The 17,849-nt window shown below is 29.7% G+C and overlaps 1 protein-coding gene across 6 annotated transcripts in view; it reads right to left on the reverse strand.

Annotated features, from left to right (window-relative positions):
• The window catches only part of LOC142317780 (uncharacterized), a 93,980-nt gene extending 76,349 nt beyond the window's left edge, over window positions 1–17,631 (reverse strand). For 3 of the 6 annotated variants that reach the window (XM_075354358.1, XM_075354350.1, XM_075354332.1), the window contains exons 1-3: window positions 17,493–17,631; window positions 7,238–7,414; window positions 3,290–3,448 (exon numbers count right to left, since the gene is read on the reverse strand). In XM_075354358.1, coding sequence (XP_075210473.1) covers window positions 3,290–3,448; window positions 7,238–7,413 — 335 coding nt within the window. In that variant the 5' untranslated portion in view covers window position 7,414; window positions 17,493–17,631. The other 3 variants (XM_075354340.1, XM_075354346.1, XM_075354335.1) reach the window with 3 other exon arrangements.
• Window positions 17,632–17,849: the final 218 nt, after the last annotated feature.

Here is a 17,849-nt window from a genome sequence, read left to right on the forward strand (position 1 = left end):
TTATTGTCTGTCAGAGCACAAATTGAAATACCAGAAACCTAGCAGTCATGAAGATTTATGTATTAGTTGTGAGGGCTATTGTAGCATAAACTGCTATAAATGACATGTGATGCTAAAAAATGTAAAGAGTATTGTTGCTTCTTGACCTGGTACTACACAAGACAGCAGAATCTGGAATAGCAAAAAAGCAATATTTGCATGCTGGTGGCTCGCCTAATGTAACCATTAGTCTTCTGGGAAATAGCGAATGTGCTCTCTGACTATGTTTGTTACCCCCTTACCAGATTAAGGTATTCTGACGTAGCCAATATGCACAAAAAGGGCCTTTGTCGAATATTCCGGGAGTTATTTTAGAATGTAGTTCATCATTATTCTGCAATGGTACACAGCGCTAGTAAAGAGTTTCTGTCACATTCTAAAGAATTTAACATACATAAAACAGCTGATAGAGCTTGTATGGTGTGTTGTTTACATCTTGTTCACGAATTACTACGAGTATTTTTATATGTTTATTTCAGATTGTAGCCACTGTTTTGTGATTGAATATTGTGTATATGCTTTATAAATTAATTTATAAACTTTACCGTACATTTGTAAACTGGACCAGCAGTTTTCAAGTTTTTTACAATAGCTTTATAAATGTTGTTTTCTTAAATCTGAGATGGCATCTACTTCAAAAGCTAATATTTCAACATTTTAGACCAGTTACAATCTGATAGTGATAGTATAGATACAATAAGGATTTGTAAAACAGCATTTATAAAATCCTTTGTGAAGGATTGTAAAACAATAACGATTTGCTTATTCAAAGATATACAAGAAATATTGAATGGGTAATTTACTATCACGCTGATTCCTTTTGTAGGCCCTCCAACTTCACTGAACCATCAGGTATAAATGTTGTTATTCCTGAGCCAAATGACATATTTAGTATTTTCAAACTTTTTATAACTGATGAATTGGTTGATATAATTACAAACCAAACAAACGTATATGCAGATCATTTTCTAAATGAAGCAGTTTTCACGATTTCAAAAGTGGAAACCAGCAAATAGAAATGAATTATGTTTATTACTTACAGTCTAAATTCTGCATGGAATTATTTGGAAAACTGAATTTGACAAATATACAAAAATAAACAAAAAACATTATTTACAACCCCAGGTTTTTCAGCTGTTATGGCACACGAAACTTCTACCTAGATTTTTACATTTTACAAAATATAGTTTCACCTCAAAAAAACAAAAGATTACATAAAATTAAACCTGTCTTAGAATACGTGTAAATGACATTACACACCAGAGAGGGAAGTAGCTATCGATGAAAGCATTCTGTTGTGGAAAGGTCGGTCGAGTTTCATACAGTTTATAAGAATTAAATTAGCTAGATTTGGAATCAAAACTTATGTTTTGTCTGATTCTAAGTCAGGATATATTTATATACTTGTATACACTGCAAGTGAAACAGAACTAATCCATGATACAAATTATGGACCAGCCGTGTAACAAATATTGTACTTGCTTTGATGCAAGACTTGCTTCAAAAGGGATATTGTGTGTATTCTGACAATTTCTATTGTCAGAGTTGGCTATTGTTTTGAAAGATAAAGACACTGACCTGGTGGGAACAGTAAGGTGTAATAGAAAATATCTCTAAGGATTTTGTAAAAAAAATTAAAGAAAAATGAAATGATAGCATTGAGTGAAAAGTCTGGTCAAATGATGCTAACTGAAGTGGTGTGATTATTGAAGGGATGTGCTATGTTTGTCAACAGAGCACAAAGTTCTTCCAATTGAGCTAAGAAGAAAAGGGCAAAATGTTATCATTCCTTAAATTATTGATAACATTTATATGCAAGGCTGTTAATGAAATGGATCAGATGCTTGGGGGCACACTCATTAAACAAACAAGACAAAATTTGGTACAAAAAGGAATTCAAATACCTCCTAAATATGTGCATATTCAATGCACATCTTTTGCACCAAAAATGTGGAGTAGAGTACACACATTTGTTATTTAGAGGCTTTGATGGAAGCAATAGTTGAAAAACAGTTTGTAGCCAAACTGAAAACAAGGGAGAGTATCACTCACCAGAAGAGGATCCTCTGAGGCTGAAAGAAAGGCACTTTCTTTTCTAAAATTAACTGACAAGATAAATGACTACAATGCAGAACCTGAAAATGAGGATTCTTTTGTAATTTATATTATATGTATTTTTTTAAAAATCTTATACGTTATTTTAAATAGACCAAATTTTTCATTTACATAATTTAAAGTAATGTTTTGGTTACATTACTGAAAATGTTTTGTCAAGTAACCAAGTACATTATGAAAGAGTTGAGTAATAAAAAAAGTATGCTAATAAAAGTAATTCCAAACAACACAATTGGGACAGTCGGCATAGTGTGGATTCAGCATGTATGTGATGATACAGCAAGAATGTAAAAAAAATTACAATTTTTAAAACTATTCTTAATTTTGAATACCCATATTAAAACACATGACCACTGTTGCATATTAAGAAACTCGTTAATACGTAACGTGTTTTAATGTTTACCAGACTTCTCTTACACAATTTTGCAAATTGTTTTTCACTCAAAAACAAGTATTCCTTTGATTTTAAAATAAAACTCATTTTTTTAGAAAGACTTCTCTTGAAAACACTTCTTATTTCTATTTGCTCCACCCAATGAGGAAGCTTTTTTATTTTGAAAAATCAGCATTAGTGTTATTTTGGTAATTTACAAAAATAAAGGGCAAAATAATGTTGTATTTAGTAATGAGATAGGAATCAACTTTTTCTGATGAAATTTACATTTTCTTGATGGCAGGAGTCAAACTAATTTATGACGATTTATCACCTGAATAATACTGTTCTACACATACTACTGTAAAATTATGTTGAAACTAAAATATATAATTAAAATTAAGCTTTGCAGAACTGTTGAGATATAAGTATTGAATGGACAAATTATTGTATCCTTTTATGTTTAGTTTTTGGTTACTTCTTTTCTTTTTTTTCAAATGAATACATGAATAATAATATTACTTCACACTGTCGTAATTTAAGTAATTTCAAATTTATATGAATGTTCAAGTAAGAAAAATACATTTTAAGTAATAAGGTAAATGACATAGAATTTATTAATATTAGTATGGTCATGAAATGACCAGAAGCTTATAAAAGATCAGGTTGTTTTAAATGAACATATTACATAAATGTGTTAAGATAAGACCAGCTTACAGAAACTCATACATATCAAGCATTCAAAACAATCTCTAAACTCACCTAGTTTGCTTAATTTCAGGAGAACCAATCGTTCTTCTTCCATCTTCTCGACGACTCTTCTTGGGGGGAGGTGGTGATAACTTTCTTTTTGGAATATCTACAAAATCCCGAGGGGGAGGTCCTTTTGGTTCACCTCGACGCACTGGTGATCTACTACGTCTGAAAAAATGGCAAACACAAAATAAATTTTTACTCTTTTTAAATAACATGGCAATTACACTTAATCCTAGAAGTATCAAGACAATAAATGATCCCATTACAAGAGCAGTTTCTTTAATATTTTAGCTTTTCTGACTCATAATTAACTATTTCTTTGAAAGAACAATAAATTCGTTTTTGAATCTATTTTATAATAACAGGTTTGAATAAAATTGAAAACCTACACTGCAATCGGAGTCCATATAAACCACGATTAGATTCAAATCTAAGCTGTCAGGCAATCATTCTATTTGCACGTTTTTATAATAAATATTTTCATTCACTACATGCATAGTTTATTTTTGCATTTACTTACCACTTCTTCAATTATAATCTTTCATTTTTTCATTTTAAAGTTCATAATATTTAAATGGCATTTATTGTCTTCACAAAACACACCACATAAACATTTGATGTCTTCATATGATGAACACCAAGTGACTTCTTTCAATTTCATGGTTATTAAACATATTTGAACTAGGCAGAAATTTCAACTTCACATATTTTATTACCAAAATACAACAAAATTACTGTGATTAATGTTTTCTTCATACAGACTACAATTCAAAAAGTTAGTTTTCATTCCCTGGTTTGTTTGTAAAGTATGCCATTAAAAGGCAGGATTTTTAGACAATTGTGATGTTCAGAAAGTGAAAATAAAGTTTTTACACATTTAAAGTTTTAATAAGAATTTTTATAATTTATACAAAAATGTTTTCCTCATAAATCAATTTTTTGAATACTTAATCTTCTTAACATTAGTCAGCAGCTGTTCTGTACAACTCCTGCAAACCAAACCAGTGACTGCAAATATAGTTCTCTTTAAACAGTCCTAACTTTATTGTACACTGCAAAAATTTTTTGATAGTTTTGAATGACTTATATTTATCTCAGTTTTATCTACAACAGACACACACACGCACGGTACTTTTTTAAATTACCATTTTCAGTTTTGATAAATCTCCAATGCAGCATGGCTGTCACAGTTTTGTACACCTCCACTGAACAACTTCACCTGTCAGCTTGCTACAAATGGTATGTAATTGTTAGTCATTGTTTACAGTTTCATACAAGTGTAGTGTGAAGTGCCTATCACTATAGACAGTACTAAAAATTGTGAAATAATGCTGTAATTAGTTTCTTAAATGGAAGGGGTATAAAAGCTGCCAAAATTCATCAGCAGATTAGTAGTGTTAGTGGATAACGCTACATCTGATGGAATGGTGAGAAAATGAGTTAGGGCATTTAGTGACGGTCATACAAACATTCATGATTGGTTACATAGGGGGAGACCACCTGCCTTACTGATGACCTGATGCAGAATTAATGGAAATGTCCATGAGAACAATGGTTTGTGATTTCATCACTATGTAATGAATTTCCTTTATTCAAGAATAGTACACAGCCCTAAAAGAAAAACAATTTAAAAACTGGTTTTTCAAAATTTCTAAATGTTGGGAGGGCGAATGTATTGTTATGGGAGACTTCTCTCCAACTTTTCCTTTTGAGATACAGGATGAAGTCATCATATCACTGGTCAAAAACATATGTCACAGTACATCCATTCTTCCATATTTAAAAAAAAAAAATTATAAAGCTTAAGCTACTGTGTGATTAGTGAGTATTTTAAGCACAATACTACATCGTTCTTCTGCTTTCAAAGCAAAAGAATTTTATTTTTTATTTTTCTGATGGCTCCTAAGGCCCAGTAAAAAACAAAAAAATTTCACAAATTTGTACTACTACCATCACATCAAGAAGATTTTTGAAATCGCAGCTGAATGGCATTTTTTTGCCTCATACCATGGATAAGGACCATGTAATGATATAGGTGAAACTATAAAAAGGGCTGTGACTAAAGCAAGCCTTCAAAGGACACTGAACAATCAAATTGTTACACTTCCTTAAATGTACAATTATTGCAGACAATATTAAAAATACGACACTTATTTTCTGCTCTAATAAAGATGTTCAAGAGACTGAAGAATATCTCAGTTTTCGTTATCAGGTAATCACAACCGTTCCAGAAACAAGAACCTTTCACAGTTATGTTCTAACAAGTCAGAAATGTATTCTCAAAATCCTGGCGACCTCTGAATTAGAAACAATTACATTAGTATTGGTAAACAAGGACATTAGCATTTTTGACTGCATTGTAAGGGTTACCAAAGCCAAAATGTAAAAATTATGTCTGCTGCACATACGATGGCAAGTTGTAGTTAGGCGAAGTCATTTAAGTCAAAAAAATGAAAATTAAGAGGAATAGCAAACACTTTTTCCATTCACAGGGTCCTATTATTTCATTAAAGAAATCATTGAGGGATAATCAAATATGGGTTCAACTGGAAAATATTTTAAAGATTCTCATGCCTTCAAAGTTTTTTCTATCATTACTGGATGAGAACACATTACACCAAAGATGAATGAGATCAGTGATGAAAAAAAATGGCAGGAGCACTAAGTTATGTTAGTTAAGTTTGTTATCAAAACATGTAAGATTTATTCATAACTTCCATTAGCAAGAGTAAAATAAGGTAAAAGTGAATTGAACAACTTGTTAATGTATTTGAATTATAATTTTGTAATTATTATTAATCATTCTGTAATTGACTATCATTTTTTAATTGTCTATTTATTAATTATCAATTTATTCATTCTAATGAGTTTAGTTAAAATACACATCAGTATTTTTCAATATGCAGTTTATGGTTAGAAGGAACGATGGTTTTAGCAGTTTTACCCCTTTGAGTAACAAAATAAATCTCATATGGCTTTACAATATATAAAAAGTACTTACTGCTGTAAACACTTCAGATTTTTGCCACCTGTCCCACATGTGGATTTTGGACCCCAAAAACGATACATTTTAAAAATCATTTGATTTTGCAGCCATTTTTTTAATGAGGGACACTCGGTAGGTAACAGTTAACTTTTGTTTTATAAGTACCACTAGTACCTAAGAGTTGAAGAGTAGAAACAGGCCTGTTATCCTAAGCCCTTAATTATTTATTCTGGACCCAAAATTTGAAAACTTAATTCAGTAAACATTACAAGATTTAGTTAAGTATAACAAAGTTAATTTTGAGTACATTAAGATGAAGTTTCATCTTTACTCTTTCCAAAAAGCCATTTTTGATCCCTGTATGATGTAAAATAAGAATCCTAGAACTCATAGAAAAAGTGATGAAAATGGCTGTTTTCTTAATAAAGAAAAATTTTTTAAACAAAAAAAAAATATTTTTTGGCCACTACAAGGTGGCTAGTTACCATATATACCAAATAACATTAAAATCAAAAATAGTGATGCACTGATCATTTGTTGAATTAAAATTGAATACCCCTTATAATAGTAAACATGTAATATGTTAAACAAATTTAAGCACATCTTCCTGGCAATAACAAATTTGACCACTTTTATATCACCACAATGTATATAAAAGTTATAATGTAAATTTAAATGTCAATGAAAAGTGCCAAAATTTCTGAAGAATACAGAAGATATTTAGCAGTATGCTAAATATGAAATTATACAGTTAGGAATATACTGAATAATGTGAATTCACTAATATTTAGCTATCCTTACAGACATTAGGGATCACTGTATACTTCCTGCTATATGTCAATTTTGATTCATCAGCTGTAAATTTTCATGAAAAAATTCGATAAAATGACCTTGTACCCACGATTCACTTGCCTTCACACAAACTAAACACAGTATACTTTTTATTTTAAGATCGTTCAAAAACAAACCTGTGCGGAGGAGAACCATTCCTGAACTCCCTACGTCGAGATGGGCCTGAGCTACCACCTCTTCTATCCAAGGACCGTCCTCTTTTTACAGGGGGTGGTGGTGACCTACGTGATATTCTAGGTGGTGCAGGAGGAACAGGTACTGGTGAACGACGATGAGGAGATCTGGCAGGCATCCTAGATGAAGAACAATTAAGAAATGACAATGTTAATAAAATAAATATGATGTTAATGCCAAATAACATAAAACATCAGAAAAACAAGAATTAATGTTAATTATACATTAACGTAAATGAAAAATACAAAGAAAAACTTAATGTTAAACTAAAATTTAAAACCTTACTTAACATATATTATGTATTAGCTTTTACATTATATGATAAATCTAACTTTCTGGCAGGTTCACTCAATGGTCACTTACAGTAACACCCATTAAATACTGTTACAGACTGCTCATCAGCTATTTTCCAAATTTATATACACATCCTATAGGAAAAACACTAAATCTGAATAAACCTCTCTCCTAGTAAGATTCATTTTTTAATCAATCTAAACAACCTTGATATTGTATATATTACTACTGAATAAACTTACTTTTAAAAATTGGTATACTTTTCAATAAGCTCACAAAAATATAAACTGGTTTGCAGTACCCAATCTCCCGAGTTGATCCTTTTTTTTTTATTGACAGTTTATACAAACCAACATACTTGGCGTTTAATAGACCTAGAAAAGGCATTCGATAGATAACGTAGACTGGAATAAAATGTTCAGCATTTTAAAAAAAATTAGGGTTCAAATACATAGATAGAAGAACAGTTGCTAACATGTACAGGAACCAAACAGCAACAGTAATAATTGAAGAACATAAGAAAGAATCCGTAATAAGAAAGGGAGTCCGACAAGGATGTTTCCTATCTCCGTTACTTTTTAATCTTTACATGGAACTAGCAGTTAATCATGTTAAAGAACAATTTAGATTCGGAGTAACAGTACAAGGTGAAAAGATAAAGATGCTACGATTTGCTGATGATATAGTAATTCTAGCCGAGAGTAAAAAGGATTTAGAAGAAACAATGAACGGCATAGATGAAGTCCTACGCAAGAACTATCGCATGAAAATAAACAAGAACAAAGAAAAAGTAATGAAATGTAGTAGAAATAACAAAGATGGACCACTGAATGTGAAAACAGGTGGAGAAAAGATTATGGAGGTAGAAGAATTTTGTTATTTGGGAAGTGGAATTACTAAAGATGTACGAAGCAGGAGCGATATAAAATGCTGAATAGCACAAGCGAAACGAGCTTTCAGTAAGAAATATAATTTGTTTACATCAAAAATTAATTTAAATGTCAGGAAAAGATTTTTGAATGTATATGTTTGGAGTGTCGCTTTATATGGAAGTGAAACTTGTACAATCGGAGTATCTGAGAAGAAAAGATTAGAAGCTTTTGAAATGTGGTGCTATAGGAGAATGTTAAAAATCAGATGGGTGGATAAAGTGTTAAATAGATGAAGAAAGAAGCATTTGGAAAAATATAGTTAAAAGAAGAGACAGACTTATAGGCCACATACTAAGGCATCCTGGAATAGTCGCTTTAATACTGGGACAGGTAGAAGGAAAAAATTGTATAGGCAGGCCACGTTTGGAATATGTAAAACAAATTGTTAGGGATGTAGGATGTAGAGGGTATACTGAAATGAAACGACTAGCACTAGTAGGGAATCTTGGAGAGCTGCATCAAAACAGTCAAATGACTCAAGACAAAAAAAAAATTGATAGTTTGATCAAGACAAAACTGGAAAAATACCATCAGTTAACAATAAGAAAAAACTATTTTTAATAACTACTAATTTTGCTATACACTGCATAACTTTTTTAATTTATCAGTATAAATACTTCTGAACTATCTTCATAATAAAGGATATCTACAAAAACTTCATGTAATTTGTAAGTATATAATACTCTGGATATGAAAAAATCAAACGATAACGGATAGAATATAGTTATTTTTGTAATATAAGTTTTATCTCAAATTATACAGTTTAGTAAAAATAAGCATCAATTTTATAACAAAAAAAATCTTGTCAGTGATGAATATTGGCACAGGAGTTGTTCATTCTTACGTACTCTTATTATGAAATCAATGAGGTCACAGCATGGCACAAGTATTTTAAGAGAATGAGAAGGGGAAAATTATTTCTTGCAAATATCTTCAAACTGTTTACTTATTTTGGGATTGAATCTCAAAGTTGAAATTTATACTAAGTTTGATACCAAAAAGAACTTTTGTGTAATTTCCAGATTTTATCTGGTTCCCTAACAGAGATAATGCAACTGAAAATTCTTTTCTTAAAGTGTACGCTACTCATCATTGATATTTTATATAAATTATACTCATATATATATAAAAGCACAGAAAAAGTTGAGAAACTGTTCCTTCTTTGAGAATTGAATTTTGTTCATTTGAATTCAATACTTTGAGCTACAAACATGAACAAAATCATATTAGGTAGGACTTGGATTTATAGGCCCGAATGTACAAACATAATGCAGTTTATTTGAAAAGCCTAGGACAACACAGTGCTGAGTAATTTAGAAAATGGTAAATGCTTGCAAACGTGAAAAACAGCGTTAAGTTAAAAAAAGAGGCCAGAATTTTTGAAATGAATACAATAAAAGTTTAAAAAAATTGGTTCTGAACTACCATAACATAAGGGAAATGCACCTACAAAATACTATTTTTTTTTTTTTTGAGACGGTCAAGCAACCAATTATTTTTTTCTTGACTTGGAATGGATTGACCCAAATATGACATTCAATAATTAAAAAACACCTTCCAACAATATGAAATAGAATATAAAAAATTGTCAAAAATTAAACAGATTATTAGATAATTAAAATACTGAAATAGGAATTAAATTTCCTTGAATTATTGGACAAATGTAAAAAGAATATATTTCAGCCCGCCAGGAGGAAAAGTGTCACAAGAAAAGAATGTATTATTCAGGAAGATTTACAATAAACAAATTCTGAAGATCCAAAAACGTAAAAAGTTCTCAAATTGGAATATAAAAAAAAGAAAAAACTTTTAATACTGATGAAACAAACAGTTGAGTTACTTGAAATGACTTAAGTGGCTGTTACGAACAAGCATGAAATAATGGAACCTGGAGGCATCTTGTACAAAAAAAAAACAAAAACATAAATTTTCATCTTCGTGAATAGATAACAATTACGATAAATGAAGAATATAGATTTTTTTTTAAATAAAAAATTTCTCTTTTTAATAGTAAAAGCAACAATAAATTCCTTTTATTTAAATAAAAAATTGTAATTAACCACTTATTACATTTTTCCTCAAGCTTTTATAAATTTATTTGAAAATAGTATGATGTGAATTAAAATCATCACATCTTTTTTTTCAAGTAAAAAAAAGAAAGATTCTTAAAATAATTAAGTTTTTATTCATCAAATTTCCTGATGTTCTGAATTTCATATCTCTTTAGTCTTACCTAATGAGTATGTGCTTTAATTTTACATTGTTTCATCTTCTGATCTTTCACAATTATATTTTTATCTTGTTTATTGCTTTTGACATTCAGTGCTGTTTTCCCCAAAATATGTATGACAGAACACACAATAACTTGCAATATTACGTCAAGCAAAAAAGATTTCTAAATACTGGAATGTGTTTTTAGGCTGATCAATAAACTCTTGATTGATCATACTTTTTAAATATTGTTTACTGAACAACTCTTCGGTTTTGAAATAACAAAAATTGTGTTAGCAACAGCACAAAGCTATGTCAATGTCACCTAAAGAGTCAATTTTTTCACTGCTTCAAAAACAATGCTCAGACTCCAAATGCAACTGTCAGAATACTGCCAAGCAAAGACAAATCAATATTTATGACTTTGATTGGTCACATCACACACACATTTGAACAATGATACATGAGGCCCCTCTGAAGTCTAAGAAACAATCTTTAAAGTGTGGCAGCTCTTACTTTCTTCGCACATGCAGTTCAACTCATAACATTTTGTGCAAAGTAAATCTAATCTTATGCTTTAGCACTTAACTTCACAATATAAATGAATGTTTTCCATGCCATAGTAGGATTAAGTATTCCCCTACACAATTTTGAAATTCAGTAGATGAAATTTATAAAGTATTTTTATTTTCTGTTTCTGCTTTTTATTTTCTTCTGAAATAATGTAAGTAATTATTCAACAAACTTTATGAAAACTAAGTTCTTTGTATTTGCTTGCATTCATTACTTAACTTTCTTAAAGTTTTTGAACATGTAGCCTATTTTGTTTTACAACAAAATAGTGCTAATATGATCTTAGGTTTCTGAACAGTTACCTTTAAACTTTAGAAGGAAATAGTTATTTGTTCCTTTTTATTCACTCATTTTAAGTAAGGTGGCAAGGTGGAGTATGTCTTTCAGTAATCTTCAATCAGTATTTGCACATAGTTATTCATTTAAAATTTATTCAACAAAATACTAATACAAGTATAAGATTTTCTGATGTTTATTTATATAGCCATAAGTAAATACTTACAAAATGGCAAGTATTACCTATCTTTATTCATTTAGTCATATTTTATTTAGTTTAGTAATAAAAACTGTAGGATGGGATTTTTCCAAATAACACCACTTTACCCTAACTTGAAAAATCAAATTCCTAAGTTCCATTTTCATTCATAATTGTACATTCTATTTTTCTATTTTCATAAACAAATTCTATGTAAATTCCTTGTAATAAAATTGAGCAAAATTTATAAGCATAAGTAGTTTTTAATTCTGTTCTAACCACACTACTCTACAATAAAAATTGGCAGCCTTACTACCAGATTCGCAACTCAAGTCATGATAACATTAAATATTTTCAACAACAGGTGATAGTAATTTCATAGCCTGGATCAGCCTTAAATAATAGTAACTATGTTGAATACTAAGTATAACAGAAAGTGAATTTCATGTTTAATAAACAAGTTACAAAGTAAATAAAATATTTAAAAAAGAACTTAACATTGAATTTTATGTTCTAAAGTATTATGTTTTAAATCTTGTCTTCAAAGGAGTATATCATTTCTGTGGCCAAATGATTGTTTATAAAATATCCAACAGTTCATTACACATATTTCCATGCTAATCTGAGGATTAAAGAAGCTAATTTGTTATAACAAGATGAACATTGGGCATTGTTTTAATTAACTTTACTACAGAGTGACCACAAAGTCTCTTTCCATGATATAATATATAGGTTGTCATCAAACTAGAGGCACAAGTTCAAATCCCGGTCAGGCATGGTATTTTCACATGCTACAAAATTGCATTTCACCAAATCCTCTTTAGCAAAACCTAATGGTGGTTCCAGAGGCTAAATGTCACAACGTTTGGCATCAGATGATTGTAAAGGTTTGTCAAAGTGCCAAGTTTACAAGAAAAGTTTATGTTGTTTTCTTATGTTCTGTGTAAATTTTTATTTATATAAGTTAAATGGCAGACGACAGAAGCTAGTATTCAATTAAAAAGAGTTGCTGCTAATGTTTGAGTGCATAAGCATACAAACTCAAATGAAAACCATGAAGCATAGGGGCCAGATTCATTCAGCAATGGTAAGAAGGCACAATCGGTAGTAAAACTCCAAAAGTGGAAAATGTCTTTTCCATCAGGTCAGATCTCTATTTGAAATGATCTGGATGTCAATAGAATAATTCTTATATTATTGCCGAAGCCTTTCTACAATTTTCTAAGTCAACCAGGAAAATGTCTTCAGAGCTAAAGATTCACTTTCCAACAAACTAGAAAATAATGAAAAAAAAATCTTGGGTTTACACTCTTTAGCTTGCTCTTGTTAATGAAATTTCTGACTGGGGCAAGGATATAAGGGAAACTTGTGTTTTTAGTACAAAGAAAATCTCCACTTTTTATTAGGACGTCACAGACCAACCCCACATAATGATGTGGGCAGCAATATTTGAAACATTTGTAATAAGGTATGCTTTTTTTTTTGAAGGATGTGTTGAGGAACAATATTTCATACCTATGTTTAAAATTATTTTACTCCTCAGTTCAAACTGTGATTAGTATGTAACTGCCACATTACAGCATGGTGGAGCTCCAGGTTATTATGCTGTCATTAAGAGATATTTTTAATTAAAATTTTGAAGGGCAATTTACTGGTGGGGGCTCTGAAATTCAGTGGCCAACTAGAGATCCAAACTTAACCTGTAACAACTCCCTTTGGGACAAACAGATGGAAACAATTTCTTATTTATAACTAAGGAATGCTGATTAGCTGACAACTGCTACCAGGAACTGTTTTTTTGTCTAAATGCATTTTGTGACAAATAAGTGTGTGCAGACAATGGAGTTAATACAGATATAATGTAGAGCATAGAGCAGGTTTTATGTGAAAAATATTAAACTAATTATAAACAATTCATATATTTCTTTACATAGAGACTTTTGTAGCAACTTTATACTTTTTAAAACTGTTCATGAATAAAGACTGAATCATAAATCATTCCAGTGGACACTATTGAATGGCAAATAAAAATTATAATAAAACCTTACTGTAATTAATGGAAAGAAAACAATTATTAACATATAGAAGCATTTTCAATTAACCACAAATAAGATCCATATTTTGCTAAGAATAATAAAAATGGTCACTTCCATGGGCATCACTTCTGTTGACAAAGCCATTTCCAGTCATGGAAATGACTGGGTATAACTAAACTATCCAAGGAAGTGATTCAGTTTAGTTTCACATGAAATAATTCACAAGAATTATTTGAATTTCTTTTTTAAGAATGTTGATAATTACTCTTAAGTTACATACTCAGTTTTTGCTTTAATTATATTATCCTATTAAGGCTAGGAAGTTGATATTTCTTTGGAGACTTTTAAAAATAAAATTATGTTTACTATTAAAATCCTACTAAAACATTAATAGTCAGACAATACATTGTTGATATTACAGATTATATATCGCTTTTTCAATAAATTTTTTTTTAACAAAATGTACTGAAAATATGGGCAATAATGTGGTAAATGCAGAAAATGTGGGTTACCTAATAATAACATTATTAACAATAACATTCGTAATAATTAATAACATGTTTCATATAACATTAATAATAACATCCGTAACAATATGCCTATTCCTTCAATATGATTTGTTAATAGTAATGGATTCTGTTTCTTCAAAAACTTATACTCAAAATGATTATTGGGTCTCAAGTAGTAGCAGTAGCTCCGAATTGTCTAATGCTGAGTGATTCTTATGTAACAAGAATGAACAGATGACCCTTAGGTATTTGTAATATGGTCAGAATTTGAGGCAATCTAAACAAATCCACTTTTAATAATGTGTGGAGTACCCACAGAGTTTACTGAAATTTTAAAATACTCAACCTATTAGTCTTTTCCTTAACTGCTGGGTGACGACCTTTTAAATTATACAGTACAGAAAACAACAAACAGGGAACAAAAAATTTTTAAAAGGAATTCTTTCAGAACCATTACAGCCATACTAGGCTAACAATGTAGAAGGATATAAATGTCAGTGAACTGAAGGCAATTATTGGTTTTATTATTTGGATGAGGCTGGAGAAAAAACCTAAAATTAAGGATTACAGGTGTAAAAACCCTTTGTGCAATAATAGTATTTGTAGGCTAATATAAAGAAACAAATTCAAACTAGTATTAAGTTTAATAGATTTTTATAATGAAACACAAAATGAAAATGACAAATTGTACAAAATTAGATATTTCATTGATACTTTAAAAAATAATTTTCAAAAGGTTTTACCCCAGGAGTGTAGATGAACCATCATTCAAATATTCCTGGAAAAAGATTAAAGTGTGGTAAAAATTATAGTTTTTTTTGTTGATAAATGTTTTCACATTATCATCGGCCAGGATTGAAGTATGGTATAAAATTATGTTCCCTGGTGGTACACATGGAATGTAAAAATCTACAATGGCAGAGAAGTGACAGATAGGGATGCGACTCAGAATATAGTAATGGCTCACAAATTATTGGGAAAAGAAGGCTCATCTTGTTGGCAGGTTATGTTCCCAAAGGAGATTTATCCCTAAACCTATCAAACAAAGAACTGAAAAGAGATGAAACACATGCTTTGCAAAGTAATGTTAATGGCTTGACAAGAGAGAGGTCTTATTCCTAACAAACACACTACAGAAACTTACTGCTGTCCAAACTAGAAAAAAATCATGTTATGAAGCAAAATGACATTACAGATTACAATGCAGCAAAATCAATTATTAATGTTTCTAATTGAATAAAAACTTAAAAGTTACCTGTAAGGGAATGTATTAAGTGGTACCGGAAGGTTGCTGTTGAGCTGCTCTATAATAGAAGTGTTAGCACGTATTTTCTTACCTGAAAGTAACTGGAAAGAAAATAGGAATTATTGAGTTTCAAGAATTTGTTGGTCAACTTGCCATTAACTAAAAAGCTCCTATTTATTTCTCTTCACAAGTTGATCAAAATTAACAAAAGAGGACATTGTAACATTTGCTACAACACACTGTTAAAGATATTTGGTTGGCAACATGCTATTAAAAATGTCAAACAAGTGACACTCAGATGCAGAGGTTGTGATACAAATTATGAGTATGAGTTCTTTTCTACAATTGTACAAATCAGTATAACTCACAAGTAATATTTCCTGTAAAGTAAGCTATTTTATTTTATTCTAATTAAAAAAAATAAATAAATAAAATTTGGTTCTATTAATTTTTTATTCTATTTATGCTATATTCTTCTTAATTTCATAAAACTTATGCTAATTTTTGGTATCAGTATACTGTATTCTCATTGTTTGATAATTTTTTATAAACAATCATTTAATTATTGTCAATATTTTTCATTACAAATTGATTAATCATACTAATTTTACAACTAATATTATTTTTGGTTAAACTTCATTATATACTCAGCAGACATTGTACTATGTCTAGATCAAATCTGAAAGTTTTGTAATTTCCACTAGATGACATTAGTCATCCAGTGACAGTCATGATTTGTTAATTGAATGAACATCTACCACATATTTTCAATGTTATCACATGCAGTGTACTAAACCAGTATATATTTAATGCTACTTAGATCAGTTTAGTAAGTGAAACAAGCATTAGATTAAGTTTGGTTAGCTTATGCTGATTATGCTGGTGTACCTAAATGGAGTAAGGTAACAGTCGGCCACGTACAGATTATGTTGATATCATATGAAGTTAGTACACTGAAACATTACTTAATCTAATGCTTGCTTCTTTCACTAATCTAGTCTAATTGATATAAAATGCACAAATTATACAACTAATTAATAATAAAATTTAAACTAAACACAAAATGGTGGTTAATTGAAAAGAACAAAGTTAAGATTATTTTTAATCATTTGTTTTTTTTTATCAAACATTGCCCGTTGGTATGTGATTATATAACTAATTTTAAAAAACCCACTTACCAACAATTTTTTTATGCATTCAAGGACTTTTGGAATAGAATTCCATTATCAGGAACTTAAAAATGTAAATTAAATTCTTAATAAAACTAAAACTTCGTTATCATATGTGAAATATATAAAACATAACAGTGATCGTCTGTTTAAAATTGTGTATGTATTTAGGTGTTAACATTTTTAACATTGAACGACTGTGGATCTTTAAAAAAAACAATTCTTTAACTGCATGATAACTTAAGATTAAAAAAATTAACATTAAACAAAAAATATAAAATGTGCGCAGTGAAGTAGCCTCATGTTTAAACTACAGAACATAAGGTTGTTCTCAGTGCAATTTTAATTTAGGAAGGAAGTATCAATGACGAAAAAACAAACGTCCGCCACTTTCTTACCGTCCATAAGATTTTTAGACTTTCAATGAAATAACTCAAGTATGTTTATAAAAACGAAAAAATATACAAGTCCAATACATAAAAGATACGTCAACATTAACTTTACACGTTATTTTTATTAAATTTATTTTACGCAACTACAATTTAAAATCTTATATAGAAAATTGTTTACATTAAGCAAATACTAACTTATCTAATGCAACCAACGAACTCGGGTTTCAAGATGAGGAACTGCTTCAAGAACGCCAAGCTACACCCAACTATATACCAATTAGCTCAGTCAACTAATCAATAACTGATTACAATATAATGCGTATTACAAATTCTGATAATTATATAACAATAATAACCTACCTAATACTTTTAATATAATTATGAAGCACAAGTATAGAATACTACTAATGAATACACAACAAAATCCTGAACACAAGAAAATAGATAGTAAGAAGAACAATACTTTAAGGAAACGCTAGCAACGGGATATGCAATGTGACCAACTACACAAAATTAATGACAAAAAAAAAGGAAGAAATATGTTGAATACTAAAAGTGTTTTTAATAAAATTTATCGTAAAAACACAACTTAAAGAAATGAAATCTAATGTCTAAACTGGAATATACAATGTATATAATCAGAGAAGCTATAAATTACTGCTATATTTTACTTTGAGAAATATATTCCAAATTTATTTAAAACAAAACAAATATTAC

The sequence above is a fragment of the Lycorma delicatula genome, chromosome 1 (genome assembly GCF_047948215.1).
Source record: "Lycorma delicatula isolate Av1 chromosome 1, ASM4794821v1, whole genome shotgun sequence".
In the NCBI taxonomy this organism is placed as follows: domain Eukaryota; kingdom Metazoa; phylum Arthropoda; class Insecta; order Hemiptera; family Fulgoridae; genus Lycorma; species Lycorma delicatula.